The sequence below is a fragment of the Xenopus laevis genome, chromosome 5L (genome assembly GCF_017654675.1).
Source record: "Xenopus laevis strain J_2021 chromosome 5L, Xenopus_laevis_v10.1, whole genome shotgun sequence".
NCBI classification, from domain to species: Eukaryota; Metazoa; Chordata; class Amphibia; order Anura; family Pipidae; genus Xenopus; species Xenopus laevis.
This window is the reverse complement of record NC_054379.1, coordinates 138,961,419-138,981,893: the sequence shown is the minus strand read 5'-3', so window position 1 is coordinate 138,981,893 and position 20,475 is coordinate 138,961,419. Positions and strand designations below refer to the sequence as shown.

Genomic DNA, 20,475 nt, shown 5'->3' with positions numbered 1-20,475 from the left:
TGCACCCCCCTCCACCAAAAAAACAAAAAAAAAAAGTGGGTGGCTGACACAGAACTTTGTACTAATCAAGGCTATAATGTAAATTAACTTTGTCCATGAGTACTTAGATTGGGTCAGTTATAAACATGGAAATATTTCATATTTTATTAAACTTTTTCATATGTATGTAATTTTGCCATTTCAATATTTAACAGATGAACCATGCATGTCGAGCCTTAACTTACATGATGGAAGCACTTCCTCGCTCCTCCGCAGTAGTTGTTGATGCCATCCCTGTGTTTTTGGAGAAGGTAAGAAACTTGAACTTGGGTCTTTCTAGTAAGCTCCTGTTTTGGACAGAGAGCTTAGTAATGAAGGTACTAACCTGTTTACACTTCTTCTAGCTGCAAGTCATTCAATGCATTGATGTGGCTGAACAGGCTCTCACTGCCCTTGAAATGTTATCACGGAGGCACAGCAAAGCCATTTTACAGGCTGTAAGTACCATACAACCCAGCTTGCTATAGGGTATTAGTCATACCATAGTTCCAAATATTTAAATATACATCTGACCTACACCTTTCTTGTCTTTTAATTCCCTTATAACTTATAATGGAAGGTTATGTTTTAGGATTTTTTTTTTTTTTAACACCATTTGCTTACATAGGGAGGACTTGCTGATTGCCTCTTGTACCTGGAATTCTTCAGCATCAATGCACAGAGGAATGCTTTAGCCATAGCAGCTAACTGTTGCCAGAGTATCAGCCCAGACGAGTTTCACTTTGTTGCAGATTCTTTACCGTTGCTAACCCAGAGGTTAACACATCAGGTGAGTTTGTTTTATTGAAATGTTCATGTATTCACAATCTGGGTACACACAACCATAGCTAGAGTATGGGGAAACACTGGTTTACTTGTTTAAAGCTTTTGACAGGTCTTGTATCCATACTTTTATAATTAAACATTTTGACAAGCTCTGCTCTCTTTCACTATTTTTCTTCACAGGATAAGAAATCTGTGGAGAGCACTTGCCTCTGTTTTGCACGACTGGTAGATAACTTTCAACATGAAGAGGTAATGACTTGGTGGAAATGGCTACTCCTAAGTTATATGCAATTTGGTGTTTGCTTTCTTTAAAGGGGACCCATCACCCAAAAAAATGATTCCAAATCCTATTTTATCATGTTAGTCAAGCAAAATGAACTTTAATTACATAAATTGCTTCCTTCAGTCTGGAAATTCATAATTATAGCAAGTAGGCAGGAGCCATTTTGAGGACACAGTTATTAAGACAAGCCTTGCATCATCTCAGAATCTTGTTTGTGCACTAGAATGGAGGAACTGAACTCTATCCCCATGACTGGGGGCCATAATCGTCCCATACTGGGAAAGAGTATCAACACTTTTAAGCAGAGTGCTTTTCCGGTCCATACCACTTGATCCCTGGATATATATACTGGGTAAACCCCTTGAGGGGAATCCTAAAGCAGACCAAAGGTTAATGAACCACATACTCACAGCGGCTCAGAGACTTGTATGTTCAAAATGGAAACAAAGATTAGCCCCTACTATGACTGAAGTACAAGATAAGGTGGAAGACATACGAAGAATAGAATATATGTCAGCTATACATTATCACAGCAAATCGGCTTATGATAATATATGGACGAATTGGATATACCATTTTCCCAACATCCACACAACAACATAGTCGCTACAACCTTTCGGAATTTTGGGGCCCAGAGCGTAGTTTGTGGTTACAGAGAGTGGACACAATTACGTTCCTCGATTAGGGCTTGTTTGCAGCTAATTCCTCCCCATTCCATTTATTTTACGATACTTTAGGCCTCCACCTCCTAAATCGATAACACTCTTTGACTGATTTATCCAGATACCACACTCCAAACTATGCTGTAGAGTGGGTGTGCACCTTGTGAAACCTTATAACGCTGTGACATTGCATTGTATTTAGTCAATCATATCCGCAACCTTGCATACTTCAGTTTCTCAACTGTGTAATTTTTTCTTTTTTCCTTTGTTTTTTTCTGTTTTCTTATGTTTCCTATTTTGTCTTATTTATATGTGTAAAACTCATAAAACAACTTAAAAGGCTGTGCAAAATAAAAAGGTGGGCACCCCTGATCTAGAACCTTAGAACTAAATGGATAAAGAAAAGTACATGACTCAATATCATGTCTCTGCCCAGTTCTGTACTTGTAATGGAAAAATATAAAATATATATTGACAAATATGTCCCATTACAGGTTAGAATTATTATGGTGTAGGGTCCTAATGCGTATTTTACCTTCCTCAGGTGCTTTTCCTCCTTTCAACTGTTTTTCATCCATGTTCCCATCTGTCCTCCTAACATTTGTCTCACGTGACGTTTTCCATCTTTCTTTTGCATAATTGTTTCCCCTCTGTCCCTTTACCTTACCCAGTGAGCTGCAGAGAAAAAAAATTAATCTTTTTAAAAGGAAAAATTGTGGTTCCCAGTTGAAAATTTCCATTGAATACCACTGTCTATCTACATCATTTATTGTTAATTTGAAGATGAACATCCCTTTTATGCTTTCTATTAGCTTTGTGTAAAATGACTTATTACACAAATTGATTGTTCTTCTCTGCAAACAGAACCTTCTGCAACAAGTGGCTTCTCGGGACCTGCTAACCAACATTCAGCAGCTTCTTGTCGTGACACCCCCCATCCTGAGCTCTGGCATGTTTATTATGGTGGTCCGCATGTTCTCTTTAATGTGTTCCAACTGCCCCACGCTGGCCGTGCAGCTCATGAAGCAGAGTAAGCAATTTCCCCCTCTCTAGAATAGTATTTTGATATCGGATTTGAAAGAAGCATTTTGTGAAAGTGGATTCCCTTAAATGAATAGTTCAGTGTGAAAATAAAAACTGGGTAGATAGGCTGTGCAAAATATATAATGTTTCTAATATAGTTAGTTAGGCAAAAATGTAATGTATAAAGGCTGGAGTGAACAGATGTCTCATAAAACAGCCAGAATCCAACTTCCTGCTTTTCAGCTCTCTAACTCTGAGTTAGTCATCGACTTGAAGGGGGGCCACATGGTACATTTCTGTTCAGTGAGTTTGTAATTGATCCTCAGCATTCAGCTCAGATTCAAAAGCAACAGATATGACCCATGTGCCCCCCCTCAAGTCTCTGATTGGTTACTGCCTGATAGCCAGGGTAACCAGTCAGTGTAAACCAAGAGAGCTGAAAAGCAGGAAGTAGTGTCCTGACTGACTTGTTATACATCAAATCACTCCAGCATTTATACTTTGCATTTTTGGCTAACTAACTATATTAGAAACATTTTTTATTTTGCACAGCCCATCTATTTACCAAGTTTTTATTTTTACACTGAACCATTCCTTTAACAGGAGACTGACTAATAAAAGAGAAAAGGCAATAAAGGTTTAAGTATTAATTAACAATTTGGTTATTTTGTAGACATTGCAGAGACTCTGCATTTCCTCCTTTGTGGAGCTTCAAATGGCAGTTGCCTGGAGCAAATTGACTTGGTCCCAAGAAGTCCTCAGGAGCTATACGAACTGACCTCACTTATATGGTACGTTGATTAGCCATTTGCTTCTTTCACAGGCCTTCAGCAGTAAAGGTTATGTACATAAATGATTGTGCAACCATGTACAACAAAATGTGTTGCTGCATATTCTTATGGGGTTGTGTGACTGCTTACGCTATTGGATTATCTCTTCAACCATATCCCTTTCATTGTTTCAGTGAGCTGATGCCTTGCTTACCAAAAGAAGGAATATTTGCTGTGGATACAATGCTAAAGAAGGGCAATGCCCAAAACTCAGATGGAGCGATATGGCAGTGGAGGGATGACCGTGGCCTGTGGCACCCATACAGCAGGATCGACAGCAGGATCATCGAGGTAAAAGTTTACTCATACAGCTAGTAAAGTCTGAGTAAGTGTTACATGCATCACCTGTTACTAGAACTTTCAAATAATTTTAATTTTATTAAACTGGTGATATATATTGTTTTTAGAATTCATAAACGTGTTTCTGCCCAAATTTAAGAGAAATTTGGTTTTGTACTTGACCATGGTTCATTTTAACCTAAAGTACAGTTATTGCAACCCTGCTGTATTTCTTTCCAGTTTTACACCCCTATTGGGAATTTTTAGAGCATATGATATTTCACATACGTTAAATTTGTTTTAACTCTATGCTTGTTATGTGTGAGCAATATGTGCATATTTAATGTTTTGTTAGTATGTATATGGGCTGTGTGTGCCATTGACCACTGTATTTTGTGCACTGCTTTTTGTGACAAGATGCTTGCATCCTTTATTGGTTGAAAGCATATGATTCAACATGCACTGTAATGCGATTAATTTCAGCTGTAGTAAGTTGCAGTAATTTCTGATTTGAGTTTTTCTGGTCAGCCTTTGCTGCAGTACAGGTGTATGTAAATAGGATTGTCCGCTTGCTTTATTTTTATTTTTTGTTGTTGAAAGCTGCCTCATGTTAGCAACGGTTTAGATAAATAGCATTGCTTATACATGACATTTAGGCGATGTGTTGTCCTCTGTGGGTGTTTGCAGGTACCAGTAGGTTTTTAAAAAACAAAACAAAAAAGAAACAACCAGACCGAGGTGTCATTACTCGGACTTCACTTTACAGATCAAATCTAATTGCTGATCTCTTCATATGAGAAGACTGCAACTGCAAACGAGCATCATCACCTCAGGTCTCATCTCAACATCAAAATCTTTTCTTTTTTTTTTTTTACATCCTTAAAGGGGAACTATCAGGAAAATGAATTGGGAATACATTTATATAAGCTTCAAACGGAAATAAGAAACTTTCTAAATACAATACATTAAAAATTCTATACCGTTTCTGAAATAATCAAGTTTATCTTCACTATTCCTCTCTCAGCATCTGTTTCTCCTCATTCTGTATTCATTCAGGAATTGGGTGTCGGATGAATGATCCAATATATCTTATAGGGGGGCTCATTTCGCCTAGGAGATGTATTAGAGCTCACTCTATTAAAACCAGATTTCTCTCTACATGCAGAATTTGTGCAAAAGGCAGGTATTTTGTTTCTACTAGAATCAATTATTTGAGTGAGCTCTGATATATCTGCTAGGAAAGGGAGCCCCCTATAAGATATATTGGATCATTCATCTGCTGCATGAAGACAGGATGAAGTGAAACAGATGCTGAGAGAGGAATAGTGAAGATAAACTTGATTATTTTGGAAACGGTACTGAATTTTTAATTAATTGTGTTAAGAATGTTTCTTCAGTATTAGAAAGCTTATATTAATTTTTCATTTTCGTTAAAGTCCCCCTATAAATCCCCCCAGTGTAATGGAAAAGATGTATACTTGAAGAATATTCCATTTTGGCCGTCATGTCCGGTGTGCAGGCTCCAGGCATTAATCCTAGCTGGAAGGGGCAGCTTTAAAATTGCCAAATGGAGATTTCATTGTCCTTCTAAGGTGGCATCAAGGGAGGTAATGCTGTCCTTATTGGTGGCCATGACTGTACCTGGATTTATTTCATGGTGTTAATTTGCTAGTGCCCTTTTTACAACTATTACCTTTCTTTTTGAAGCATTTTCAGAATTATAAGTCACTATACTATATTAATTTACATTGTGATGTATGGAACGTAACTATTTAGTGATTTCTTCCTTGCCCAGCCCATTTAACCCTTCCTATCCACCTTTACGTTCAAGTCACCATGTCTTAGTGTTGTAGATTTGCCCCAGTCCTGTAGTGACTAGTCATTTGCTGTCATTAATCTGTGCTAAAGTGATCAAAGTTAACCGCAGATTAAATTACGTTTTTTACTGGAATGGGGCAAATGTGCATCATAACTTGGAAAGTTTGGAGATCTAAGTTATCCTGGTTGCACTCGTTATGTACTTAGGGGCCTTTACTTAATGCAACAAATGCTGAACTAAGTCCTCTTTCTCTCAATAAGTTCCCAAGTTTATGGAATATTTTGAACAAGCTAGTTTTTTTCTAGTTTATAAACACATCTTTATCATACGCTACAAAACTGTTTGTCTTTCCCCTTTTTGCGACCCAGAGAGGACAAAACACAGTCTAACATTCTGTGTGACTTAAAGTCTTGTGTTTCTATTCAAGGATTATCTCTCTGTTTTATATCTGTGTTCTCAGGCAGCCCATCAGGTTGGTGAGGATGAGATAAGTTTGTCTACACTGGGGCGTGTTTATACTATTGATTTTAATTCTATGCAGCAAATCAACGAGGATACCGGAACTGCACGCGCCATTCAGAGAAAGCCTAACCCTGTAGCCAATGCTAACACTAGTAAGTATCTCATCAGCACTTGTCATTTAACAACATGAAAAATCTAGCCTATGTTATTACAGGTCTGTGTTGGCAAAAGAAAGATCCCACCTATATGTCCGATACATAGCTTTTTTGACTTACAAATTTTCTTTTCATAAAATGATTTTATGATTGAAGTTTGGCCAGTTTAGTTAGTTTCAAGTGGCTTTTTATATGGTAATGTGATTTGAACAGTGGATTGTTAATTATTCATATACCAAAGTTTGAAAAATGACACACAAGACCTGCTTGTTTGGAGAGGTCACCTTAAAGCAAGTCTTAACCCAGGAGTGCCCATACTTTACAAATGGGAGGTCTACTTTTAGTGATGTCCTATTATGATCAACATTTATAAAAGCATTGTTAGTATTCTGTTCCATGGAAAATATTAAATAGTGAGAAAATGTATACTGCTATATTTAACAAACAACTATTTCTTATGTAACCGTAACATAATAAATATATGAATGAAACAGAGGGTGATTTAGACAAGCTGTTTGTTGAGTGTCTTGAGATCTATTGATCACCAGCTAAAGGTCTACTAATAGATCCTGATCTACCTTTTGAGCACCCTGTCCTAACCTAATTTGGCCCGACAAACAGGCTGGGCCAAATTGAGATGATCCAAATTGTTTGGCCCCTGGGGCAATGATCAGATCATAATGGGGAAATGAGGCCCACATCAACACGCCAGTCGGGCCCTTGCGAGTAGATTTTCAAACCTGCCTAATAGATATCTGGTTGATTTTCATATGAATCAGCAGACGCAGCCCAATAAGCTGTCGATTGCATAATTGTTCAATTGTCTGACTATCCCTACATGCACATATAGTCAGACGCTATAGTTAAAATCAGCCAAACTAATCAAATCTAGGTATGTATGGCCAGCTTTACACTACTTATGGCCTCCAATGATTTCTGCCTTAAATATTCAACTAAAATTCCCCTTATCCCCGATTTTTGCAGCCGGACATTCTGAGCTTAAAAGAGATGACGCCAGAGCACAGCTGATGAAAGAGGACCCTGAGCTGGCTAAGTCTTTTATTAAGACCTTGTTTGGAGTGCTTTATGAAGTGTACAGCTCTTCTGCAGGACCTGCTGTTAGACACAAGTGCCTTAGAGCAATCCTTAGGATAATTTATTTTGCAGATGCTGAGCTTCTGAAAGATGTTTTAAAGAACCATGCCGTATCCAGGTAGGGTTTTTGGAGCACAATGTGTGATTTGTGATTACGTGTTTTTCTCTTAAATCTGTATACCATACTATATGTTTTGGTACATTTACTTGAAGCCAACTTGTTTCAGTTGCCAAATAACAAAAGGTATAATTAACTTTTAAAGCAGTAACACTGACTGGGCATATCGCATAGCACCCATACGTGTACAAGCCCATCATGATTTTGATTTATAAAGGGAATGTCAACCCAAAATATGTTTTTGGCTGTTAAAAAAAAAACATAATTCTAAGCAACTTGCAATACACGGTTATTACAAATTTTCATTTTTAAATTATTTGTATATGTATTGCAATTGAAAGCAGTGATTCTGTCCCTTTTTTTATTCTCTGCCCCAAGGCCAGATATGGGGTTTTTACGTTGCGTTTTTAAAAAAGCTCAGTTGGGCGTAAAAACGCCACTGAAACCACACGCGACTATCAACATACGTTTTTTATGCGTTTTTCAGCACTTAGGTTTACCAACATGCACTTCTCATTGTTCTCGTTCCCCATAATTCAGCTGACTGGAAATAGATAATAGAAAAGCTATTAAGAAGTAGAAAAACTATTTACTTGCAAAATGGAGCAGGAATGATCGTCAATACGCAATAATGTTATTACGTTACTGGCCGTAAAACCGTATATGCGTCATTTATGCGTCGGGAGAATTTGGACGCCATATTTAAAATACGCTGTGTATTTACATAAAGTGTGGTTTCAAACTTGCAGATCCCATAGAGTTTATCGATATAGTAGTTTTCTTGACGTATTGGCTAAAAAATGCCGATACTGGCGTCCCGTGGCGGATTTCGGTTGGAAATGGACCTGTGAGAATTGCCATAATACGTTTTTCATTCGTTTCAGTGGTAGTGCAGTTTATGCGTATTTACGCCCGACGGAGCTTTTTTAAAAACGCCACGTCTGGCCTTGCCCTAATGGCTCAGACTTTTGAAACAAACAGTGTAAGACAGGCCAGCTGATTACTAGACTGTCTTTACTGGGGAACTTTTGCAACATTGTTTAAAAAGTAACAACAAGGAGTTAAGCTAATGCTGCTTTCAATAGCAACTGTTTTTACAAATAACTTTAACATGTTTAATACATGTATATTGGAAAGCATCTTAGAACTGGTTTCTTTTATTATGCATATTTTTATTTTGGGGTTGACTTGCTCTTTAACCTTCTAGTGCATTTCCAGATCACTGTAACAGGAACATTGTAAACGGGTAGAATTGCTTTTATGTTTGTTGGTTTTTTTAATTATTTTTAAAATAAAAATTTATATTGTATTGTATTATATTATATAATTAATTTAGTAGGCCTTATCATATTCAACCTATAGCCAGGCCCCAAACCTCTGTCCTTTTTTCCCCCTCATGTAATTGCTTGTTACAGTAGAGGGTAGGATTAATTCTAGAATTCTTGTAGAGGCAGACCAAAGATTTGAGTTTTGTGGGGATGATAGAATAACTAAAAATGCCATGTCTGACCACTCTTGAATATTCTATATCATACTGAATTATAATATGCACGTGGCTGGCATTAAAAATATTTGTGGTTAAAAATGCAAGCAAATACCTGGTTGCTGTAGATTGCTTCATTGATGCAGCAATTTAATTCTGCAAATGTAACTGCTGTTTTTCTCATTAAAAAGGAATAAAATAAAAAGCTGTCTAATTTTTTTGTAGTCACATTGCATCAATGCTTTCAAGTCAAGACCTCAAAATCGTAGTGGGAGCTCTTCAGATGGCTGAAATCTTAATGCAGAAGTTGCCGGATATATTTAGTGTGTACTTCAGAAGGGAAGGTAATGTAAATTGGCTAAATTTTATTTATTTTATTATGAAATATATTCCTTCATTCTACTCTTCTATATACATGTATGTGTGAGGCACATCCCTTGGTTTTAAAATACCTCTAGTTTGCAGGAAGCATTTAGATATATTTAAATTTTTTTCCCTGCCCTCACTCGACTGCTTAGAGGAGCACATAGCTGTTTAGTGTAAGCTTGACATCTTTATAGATGTCAATAGTCTGAGAATATATTAACTTCTGGCACTGACTTCACCTAACATGGGTTAAAGGAACAGTAATGAAAGTGTTTTAAAGTAATAAAAATATAGTGCAGTTTTTCCCTACATTGATAAAACTGCCTTGTTTGCTTCAGAAACACTACTCTTGTTTATATAAATAAGCTGCTGTGTAGCAATGGGGCAGCCATTCAAAGGTTTAAGTTACACAGCAAATAGCAGATAAGCTCTGTAGAACACAATGTTCTCTGTTATACACTATTTAACCTGTGCCATATAACCTTTTTTCAATTTCCGCCATTGCTAAACAGCAGCTTGTTTATATGAACTATAGTAGTGTTTCTGAAGCAAACACACCAGATTTACTTGTGCAGGGCAACACTACATGATATTTTCATTACTTTAAAACACTTTCATTTTTGGTGTTACTGTTCCTTTAAGAACTAAATACCTAATGAGTCAACCATATATTGAGACTGAACAAAAAAGTAACTAGTGGATGAACTGCATGGGTACCAAAACATTTGTACATTCTTATATACAGTATTTGTTTTCCAGCCTGTCATATTTAGCAACTCGTAATTTTGCATTAACATTTGCAGAATGTCTATTATCAACTAAAGTTATTTGAGCAATTTTGACTGCATGTGTTCCCATTAGGTAGTTGTATGAGTTATTGTATCTTTAGATACAGTGTGTGTTTGTCTAAATGATAAATCTAAATTGTGTCTCTATGTAGTTTTTGGTTATGTTGTCTCTTAATACATAGCAGTTGCTGATTCATCCTGTATAGCTGACAATGTAAGTAAGCTTGTAAATGCAAACCTTTGGGGGTTTTTTTAGGTGTCATGCACCAGGTAAAGAATTTGGCTGAATCAGAAGCTCTTCTTACAAGCCCACCAAAACTTTGCACAAATGGCTCTGGATCTCTAGGGAGCACAACAACCATAAGCACCGGGAGTGGCGCTGCATCTGGGAATAGTGCTGCTGATTTGGGCTCCCCAAGCCTGCAGCATCGGGAAGACTCTCTGGATCTTAGCCCCCCAGGGTGAGAGTATTTGCATAATTTTTATTTTTCTGAAAAAGTATGAATACTTGTTATTTGTACATGCCAATACTTTTCAAAAGCATCCCTAACGCTGGCCATAGATGCACAGACCTAGATTGGTCAGTTCTAATCTTCCGACCTACAACTAACCATTCAGATACATCAAGTATTAATGAGAACAAATCACGCTATGTTCTACTTATTAATTTGACAGACAGCAATCGTACGAAAGCTATGTCCGATAAATAGTAGAGACAATCTCCTTTTGATATTGTCAGATAGGCAATACATGCAGAGATATAACCATTCACCGACAGAAATCTTCTAACCTGTCTGATCGATTAAAGACCAATCGACATGGTATGAAATCCGCACAGTGCAAAAATCGCAGGAACCTTGCGTCTATGGCCAGCTTAGCAGATACTTGGTCCTGTAGCTTTTATGAAATTGTTTTTGACAGTAAGTGGGTTGGCATGCACCATAGTTCTACTGATCCTCTGCTATACATAAACCCTGCTTGTTGCTTTTACTTGCTGCTTTAGCCGACTAAGTGATGTCCTGAAAAGGAAACGGCTGCCAAAACGGGGGCCAAGGAGACCAAAGTATTCGCCTCCTAGGGATGAAGACAAAGTTGACAATCAAGGTACTATAAAATACAATCTGACCAGATTTTACCAGTGATAGGCAGAAGTAACAAATATTATTCAAATCTTTAAACTAATTCTGTTATATTTTCTTCCCTTGGCTTTCTCTTTAGCTAAAAGCCCTACGACTACACAGTCTCCAAAATCTTCATTCTTAGCCAGCCTAAACCCTAAAACCTGGGGCAGATTAAGCACTCAATCAAACAGCAACAACATTGAGCCAGCAAGGACTGCAGGTGTCAGTGGATTGGCCAGGGCGGCTTCAAAGGATACAATTTCTAACAACAGGTAGCATGATCTGTTGCTTCTGTAATACTTTAGCATGTAACAGCTTGTTCCTTTACATTACAAATCATTTTTTTGCTTCAAAGCAAGGGAAGGGTATATTTAACTGCCCATGACTTTTTTTTTTTTTTAAATATGATGATATTTCCCTTTATATTGTTTTATTTAGACTTCACAAAGGAGTTACTAACTTGATTTGCAGTTTTATTTTATGTTAAGCCAATCTTGTCAGATCCACAGTTAGGAAACCACTGCTATGTTCACACAGACCTTAAAGGAGAAATGGCAAAAAGTCATGCGATTTCCCTCCCCACCCCTAATTTGCATATGTAAATTAGGATTTGGATTCAGTTCGGCCTGGCAGAAAGATTTGCCCCGAATCCTGCTGGAAAAGGACGAATCCCGATTCGAATCCTGGATTCGGTGCATCCCTATTTTATAGAGAAGTTTGGCTTGGTGTGAGGATATTCTTTTGATGGTTAATGATCCAACCGTGCTGTGTTAGCTTACGAATACAAAGTTGGAGTCAGGAATCTTGAGTCCTAGTTGGTCCTTCTTTCCTGGAAAATTTTGACTGTGTCTGCAAGGATTTGAACTTTTTGTTGAGGTGCAGTGGATTTACCTCTATTAAATGATCTAGAGTAGGATCCTTGAGTGGTGGTGAAAATTACGCTTGTGATCTTTTACCCTGAGGTAGGAAAGCTCCTTTCCCTCCAGTTACCTCTGAAATTGTCTTTTTAAGTTCTGGGCCGAATAATATAGAACCCTCGAATTTAAGGGAGACCAACCTCTTCTTGCATGCCACATTACCTGACCACTGTCTCAACCACAATGCTTTATGCGCTGTGACAGATGCTGTGATTGATCTAGTTGCCAATTTAGTTATTTCCAGGGAAGCATCACTGATGAATGATAATACTAAACTGAATTTGAGTTGGAAGGGACTCTTAAGTTCCTGACACCAAAAATGTGCTGTGCGAGCTATACTAAGAGATGTGGAGGCTGGCTGCAAAATGGCTGCTGAATGAATCAAATCAAGCTTAAGTGCGGATTTCATCTTTTTATCCATTGGATCACAGAATGATCCAGCATCCTCAGAAGGAAGTGTAGTGTTTCTAGACAAATGCACAATAACGGAGTCAGCTTAGCAACTGCTGCTGAATCTCCGCGCGTACAGTGCAGTGACGTCACTAAAGCACGCTCAAGTGATGCACGGGTAATTTTGGCGCCGAGGGGGAACATACTGAAGCTCACAACCAGGGTAAATATCAAGTTGAGGGCTAAAATAATAGATAAGGGGCTGAATTAAACCTGAGGGAGCACGCAGCAACACATAGGGCTCACCTGATTTAAGAGCTCGTCATTTTAAAATCCAAGGTGAAGAGGAATGATGAATGTGTCCACCTCTGAGCAGGACAAACAAAAAAAACTGAGAGAAGAAGGAGACACAGAAAGAGGAAAAGCCTAAGAAATGCACAATAGCGGCGTCAACTTACTTAGCAGCTGCTGCTGAATCTTCGAGCGTACAGTGCAGTCACCTCACTAAAGCACGCTCAAGTGATGCACAGGTAATTTTGGCGCCGAGGGAACATACTGAAGCTCACAACCAGGGTAAATGTAATACAAGGATATGGAGCAACGCCAATCCCTTAGAGAGGATCTCGCATATATCCAAATATATATTCAGCCAACTGAACAATGTTAGTAGGTCTCACGCTGAGGGTTAAGATAATAGATAAGGGGCTGAATTAAACCTGAGGGAGCACGCAGCAACACATAGGGCTCACCTGATTTAAGAGCACGCCGTTTTAAAATCCAAGGTGAAGAGGAATGATGAATGTGTCCACCTCTGAGCAGGACAAACAAAAAACTGTAGAAGGAGACACAGAAAAAGGAAGAGCCTAAGGAACTTAAAGAACTCAGCCCCATACGTCCTGCACTGACAGGTAGGTATGCATAAATGGGGGCGCCCACACACGGCTATCGGGCTGTCACGCACATCACTAGCGCATGGTTGGTTACCCCTGAAATTGCAGCTAAGAGTTGCTCACGTATTGGTGCAGATAAAGCGTAGCGGAGTTCATTGGTGCCATCTTCCAAGTCTTCTTCAGGTCTTCTTACATCCCTATCTGTAATTTCCGGCACTTTTGGCGCATGCGCAGCTACTACGACCTGGAAGGCTGCTAATGCACAAATACGGCGTTCCTTTACAGAAGAAAACCAGAGATCCAGGAGGGTGGCGCCCATGAGCTCAGCTGTGCTTACTTTGCACCGATACATGAGCAAACTCTTTGGGGCGATTTCAGGGGTAACTAATTATGTAGGGGGAAACAGGGCAGGGGGACTACCTAGGGTAGTAGATAGGAGCATTTCTTATTGGGGGGTTTAGTTCTCCTTTAAAGGACACCTGTTCCTTGAAAAATGTATTTCTGCCACCATGGTTGTGGTGGCAACTATAGATGAACTGCACTCTAGATGAAGATGAGCATTTTCTGCAGAAAAGCTCCCAAGCAAGTTCTCTAACTTACAAATAAGCAGTGGTCTGTAAAGCATGGGGTTATCTGCGCATTGAGATCACTAATCCTTTAGTTTATAAGCTTATAAACACTTATTCCCTGTTCGTTATAAACGAATGTAAAGCACTGCGTAATTTGTTGGTGCTATATAAATAAATGATATTAATATATTTTCTGCATATTCCATACATTCGTATCTGTGCCATGGATCTTAATGTATTTCCTGTATATTCCATTCTATTGCTATCCAATGACTTTATTTTCAATTATTCATCAAACCACCAGCTTCACACTATCTATAGTTGGAGAATATCTTTGGCATCCTATTAACTTTTTATCCTTGCTTATTATGAACAGGTTGTGGTTGTCGTGCTTCTAAATCTTTCTTCCCAATTGCTTAGAGAGAGAATACGTGGCTGGATTAAAGAACAAGCTCACAAATTTGTGGAGAGATATTTCAGCTCAGAGAACATGGATGGCAGTAATCCTGCACTTAACGTGCTGCAGCGACTCTGCAATGCCACAGAACAGCTCAACCTCCAGGTGCGAGCATTTACATTTTTTTTTCTTACATATAAATATTTTTTATGTATGCTTTAAATGCAATGTTGTGCGTGAATGTGACCCAAGCAAGTTTGTACATGTGTGTGATCTTCTAGCTAAAAATGTTTAAGACCTGGGGTTTTCCAGATACTTTGTAATATGGAGCTACATGCCTTAAATCTACTAAAATGCATCAGTTGGGCAGGTTTCACCTTGACAAAGTGGTTGAACTTGATGCCTTTTTTTATTTTTAATCTCACCTACAAGGTTCTTTGATTAGTATGGTTTTTATTAGCTTAGTTAAGGTCAAGTACAAGCTACAGTTATGGGACCTATTATCCAGAATGCTTGGAACCTATGGCATTCCAGATAACGGATCTTTCTGTAATTTGGATTTAGTCTACTAGAAAATCAAGTAAACATTAATTAAACCCAATAGGCTGGTTTTGCTTCCTAAAAGGATTAATTATATCTTAGTTGGGATCAAGTACAAGGAACTGTTTTATTACAGAAAAAAAGGAATCATTTTGACAATTTTTGATTATTTCTGTAATGAAGTTTATGGGAGACATCCCATCCGGCTAATGGGTTTCTGGATACCATCCCATACCTGTATATTATTTTGGAGAAATACAAATTGTCATAAATGTAGAATTCTTAAAACTGGACATTACAGGTGTTTAGTTCATAGGTTCCTGGATGTGTGTGATAATCCATGCCTGGGAACCTATACCCTTGTGTATTTGTAATGTCATGGTATGTTAAATTCACATTTATATAAAGTTTATTTTTTATAGGGATGTTTTACTTTAAATTATTGTGTTATAGGTTGATTTTGTAGTAACTTTAAAATGACTGTTTTTGTTATAATTTCCTATTTCTGCCTTTTTTCAGAGTTAATTTTTTCAATGCTGAGTGGTTTTTGAGGGTTGATGACCCCTGCACCCAAAAATTAAGTACTTGATAAATAGGCCCCTAGTGTACTTTTAACAGAAACGTGGACTCTACTCCTCTGTGTGGTTTATTAATATTACTTTTTTTTTCTCAGGTGGATGGAGGAGTTGAGTGCCTTGTAGAAATCCGTAGCATTGTCTCCGAGTCAGACGTCTCTTCTTTTGAAATCCAGCACAGTGGTTTTGTGAAACAGCTGCTATTGTACTTGACTTCCAAGAGTGATAAAGACATAGTGAGCCGCGATATACGGCTTAAACGATTTCTTCATGTTTTCTTCGGTGCCCCTGTAAGTATGCTTTATTTCATTGTCCGAATTCACACTACAGCCATGTGAGCATAGCCCATTCTGCAACACATAATATTTATGTTTGACTTTTTTATAACTAAAGGGTGCATTTGGCAATAGGTAGTGATAATCTGTGACAGTTTGCTGTTAGTGGTTTTTCTGGTTTATGAATTATTTAAGCATTTGGTTTGCTGCCCGAAACAGAGGTTTTATTGACAGACTGAAGGCCTCGATATAATGGTAGTGGTAAATAATACTAACCCAGACTCTTATGCAGTTCACATTTTACAAAGTTTTCACTAGTATCCAGCAGTCATTTTAAATCCAGGTTATGTAGTTTTCAATCTCAGTATCTCAATCTAAATATTTTCAGCCTCTATTGCAAATCTTTATTGAAACAACACTTTTTTCCCCCCCTCATTTACACATTTTGCTCATTTAAAGGGCCAGTAATATCAAATTTAAAAAAAAAAATTTGATTTGTATATAATGGAAAAAAAAACACCAAGACATTTAACTTTAAAATCGCAAAGTTTTTATTAAGAAATAACTTACCGATACTCTGCTTGCGCTCGATTTCAGAAAAGGCGACGATCCATCGCACGACGCTCGATTTCTCCTCCCTTCCTTCTATAGGAGATAGCCAGGGAGGAGAAATTGTCGCCCTGTCGCCTTTTCTGAAGAGGAGCGCAAGCAGAGTATCGGTAAGTTATTTATTTATGGGATTTCTTCCAAGGCTTTTTTTTTTAGTGTGATACTTTCACACACATCTGGGTTGGGATTGGCAACCAATGTGTACAGGTATACCATATCCATGTGCATTATTTGTATTGCCCAGTACTGAGCACCACTGGGAATAACCATTTATCTCACTGCTAGGCACTTCCATCTTATTCCTACTGTTAAATTTCTGCTCAGTAAAAAGAAATCTTGCTTCCTGTAAATGTGTGTGAAGGCCATTTAGTGTATGGCTTAATATTGCTCTAAAAGCTACTCCCTGTTAGACAAAAGAGTAATTTTAAGCAAAGACTGCAACTGAACCTACTTAGGAGCATGCACTCCTATCCATCTGTATTCAGCTTCTCTAGGCAGTATGTTTTTCAGGGGACTAGGAAAATATGAAAAATCCAGGGAATTGTAAAATCAGGGAAATGTGTTAAAGTAATTTTTTCTTCAAGTTCTGAAAGCATAAAAGCACATTAGTCCATTTTACTTTGAGATACAATATTTACTGTATTAACAGGTTAAATATTGCAGCATTAATGTAACATTTGGGGGGGGGCATGTGCAAGGCCTCTCTGTCAGTCACATACAGAACCTAAAGCAAGAAGTGATTGATGCAGGACTGTAGGGGCAGACTAATTGGTATTGACCATTTACAGGCAGAACTATACCAAAATATACATCTAGTTAGTATTTTAAACTTCTTTATTTCACATAATAAAATTCATAGAGAAAAATAAGCAGTTGTTGGGAACATCAGGACAACATTTTGATGTAAAATACGGAAAACATTACTTAAAGGGCACCAATCATAGCTGAAATCATTTACTAAGTAAATACACTGTGAAAGTTCAAGAAATCAGATTTTTAAAACAATTAGAATTGTTTGTATAATAATGTAAATCATCAGCTCACTATACCTTCTGCAAGATCTCCCCTATCTCCACTGCAGTTCTAGCTGAGTCAGACATCTTGGATTTCACTGGCTCCTCCTACCTATATCTTCCCAGCCAATTGTAGCTCTGAAATCTCACACATGCTCAGTTGAAATTCCTTATTGCTTATCAACCCTTCTAATCTATTTTTAAATCAGCCAAACCTGTGTGTTAGCTGCTGTTCAGTAGTGCTGCCACCTGCTGGAAGTTAGTGTGTGCCCTTCATTTGCATAATAACATCACCAGCAGGGGACAAGATAGGGAAATCTCCTGATACTTCTAGTGGAGGAGTTTACTAAAACAAGGCATTCTGGGTAGAATACTCAAAGCAGTGTTACAGTCTGAGCATGCTCCTGAAATTTGCATGTTATTGTCTCTGTTATAGTCTAAGTATGGCCTCCCTCAGTGAAAGAACCCATTTGACAAAGTAAGGGATTTTTTAAAACCTGCAGTTTTTTTTAAAAAAAACTATATATGTAGTTTGATTAAACGTGTTTATGTTGTACTGGTCAGATTGTTAATATGTGTTTGATTTTGGCTGCGATAGGTGCCCTTTAAAATAAGAGAAATGCACCCATTGAAATGCATTAAAAATGTAAAATGTGGGAAAACTTAAAATCGGGTACTTAAAATCGAGGTTTCAAAATGTTTGTTACCCATGACTTTGTTTTGTGTATTGTATAATAATGTGGGAAGAATTGGGTAGGAATTAATGAAAAGTGTTGCTCGACATAAAGATCAATTTTACCTTGTAAATGGATAGGAATTGCTTTCAATTCACTTTCCAAACAACCCCATAAATCCTAAAAGCACTGGAAAATGGAAACAGGCATGCTGTAGTACTTCACTTATTTCTCTAGTTGTGAGCTTGACAGCAGCTATGCTTAGCTCTGACTGACTACAACTGTTGCCTGATCTGCCAGGGCTTGGGCATTTGGACTGTGTATTTGTGGTCAGTCAAAACACTAATGGGGAAGGAGCTCCCCCTCCAGGGAAGAGAAAATAACTGCAGTGGAACAAACAAGAGCATCTGTCTTCACTCGTAATCACAGAAATTGTAATTACCCTTCTTGGGTATTTTGCCTCAAGGCAAACAATTAAAGATGAATAGATTGTAATCTGTTTTGTGTAGGACCCTCTTCACTGCTTGTATAGGTTAAAGTAAGTATGTTTTGCATAGACATGGATTATTTAGAGGGAAGTTGATCTTTAAATTAAATGAAAAGTTGGCGTAAATGGGTGGTGAAAATCTGCTATGCACCACCCAGTCATCCCCTGAGCTGACATTACATAATCAGAGTTGGCACATGCATAGTACAGGTATGGGATCTGTTATACGGAAACCCGTTATCCAGAAAGCACCAAATTGCCGAAGGCCTTCTCCCTCAGACTTGGTTTGATCCAAATAATCCAAATTTATTTGGTATTTTCTTTTTCTCTGTAATAATAAAACAGTGTATTCTACTTGATCCCAGTTAAGATATAATTAATCCTTATTGGAAGCAAACCCTGCCTAATGGTGTAATTAATTACATGATTTTCTAGTAGACTTAAAGTCCGTTATCTGGAAAACCCCAGGTCCCAAGCATTGTGGATAACAAGTCCCATACCTGTACAACCCTTTTCTGTACTGTACATGTGCTAAGTCTTAAGCGGCACATTCAATAGGAGCATAGTAGATAGAGAAACATGACAACAAGCGCCAAGCACTTTTGAAAACTGCCTGATGCATTGGCCAGGGCTAAAAGGTAATCGATTAGAGTCCTTGGGGTGTTTAACAATTGGCATCCCTTTAGTAAGTCTAACTTTCCTTACCATTTAACTCACACAGACAACACTGAAGGTTCTTGTTCAAAAGAGACTAAATATAAAGGTAACTACTTCAAAACAAAAATAAATAAATACATACATTAAATATACTGAACTGCTGCACAGTTGCTTAGATGGCTTGTTCCTTGCTTGTTCAGGATAGATGTTGTAACTTGGTGTCAATTTCAAGGATCCAGTCCCATTCTGCTTTTCTCAACAGCTTCCCGGAGAGGAACCACTTGCGAAACTGGATCCGACGGAAAATAGGCACTTGTTAGCACTGGTCCATAAGATGAACAATTGCCTTAGTCAGATGGAACAGTTTCCAGTTAAAGTGCATGATTTCCCTAGTGGTAACGGGACAGGCAGTAGGTAAGTGGAAAGCTTGCTAGGTAAAGAGCACGGAGTCAGGAAAGTTATTAAAGGAGAAGGAAAGCTATGGAGGCATTTTATTGCCAATAGATTAGCTGCAATAGTGCAAGCTAGAATACTATATTTATTCTGTAGAATGTTTTACCATACCAGAGTAAAAAGCTCTAGAAACTCGTGTTTGTTTAGGATAGCAGCTGCAGTATTAACATGGTGTTCCTTCACTTCCTGCCTGAGTCTCTCCCTGCTCTGGGCTCAGATTACAGCAGAAAAAGGAGGGGGGAGAGGAGCAAACTGAGCATGCTCTTGCCCAGGGCAATGAGGTTTAAGCTGAAGGCAGGAAGTTTGATACAGAAGTCCATGTGTACACAATAGAAGGAAAGAAATGCTGTGTTTCTTTTGACAGGGGACTCAGAGCAGCACTACTTTGGGGGTTTACTGGTATATTTAGATGGACCTTTCTGATAAGGCTTTCTTAGTTTTAGCCTTTCCTTCTCCTTCAAATTTATATGGAGTAGAGAAATGTTATACCATCTTATGTGTCATTGTGAAATGGCACTAATATAACTTGTGGAGAGTTAGATGTTTGGAGAATAACATACTCCTTGTATATTTATTTGCAGAGGATCACAAGCTTTAAAGTTTTTCAACACTCACCAGCTGAAGTGTCAGCTTCAGAGACACCCGGATTGCACTAATGTAAAGCAGTGGAAGGGCGGTCCTGTTAAAATAGATCCATTAGCCCTTGTACAAGCAATTGAAAGATACCTAGTGGTCAGAGGT

General features: G+C 38.1%; 1 protein-coding gene across 9 annotated transcripts in view; it reads left to right on the top strand.

The window, feature by feature from the left end:
- The window catches only part of trip12.L (thyroid hormone receptor interactor 12 L homeolog), an 85,777-nt gene that overhangs the window by 47,236 nt on the left and 18,066 nt on the right, over positions 1–20,475 (top strand). For 7 of the 9 annotated variants that reach the window (XM_041563477.1, XM_018263943.2, XM_018263941.2 and 4 more), the window contains 17 exons: positions 195–290; positions 384–476; positions 647–808; positions 985–1,053; positions 2,614–2,779; positions 3,446–3,563; positions 3,737–3,893; positions 6,161–6,314; positions 7,302–7,530; positions 9,239–9,357; positions 10,424–10,628; positions 11,171–11,271; positions 11,386–11,560; positions 14,475–14,616; positions 15,665–15,856; positions 19,544–19,695; positions 20,316–20,473. In XM_041563477.1, the coding sequence (XP_041419411.1) occupies positions 195–290; positions 384–476; positions 647–808; positions 985–1,053; positions 2,614–2,779; positions 3,446–3,563; positions 3,737–3,893; positions 6,161–6,314; positions 7,302–7,530; positions 9,239–9,357; positions 10,424–10,628; positions 11,171–11,271; positions 11,386–11,560; positions 14,475–14,616; positions 15,665–15,856; positions 19,544–19,695; positions 20,316–20,473 (2,488 nt within the window). The remainder of the gene's footprint in view (positions 1–194; positions 291–383; positions 477–646; positions 809–984; positions 1,054–2,613; positions 2,780–3,445; positions 3,564–3,736; positions 3,894–6,160; positions 6,315–7,301; positions 7,531–9,238; positions 9,358–10,423; positions 10,629–11,170; positions 11,272–11,385; positions 11,561–14,474; positions 14,617–15,664; positions 15,857–19,543; positions 19,696–20,315; positions 20,474–20,475) is intronic. The other 2 variants (XM_018263944.2, XM_018263942.2) reach the window with 1 other exon arrangement.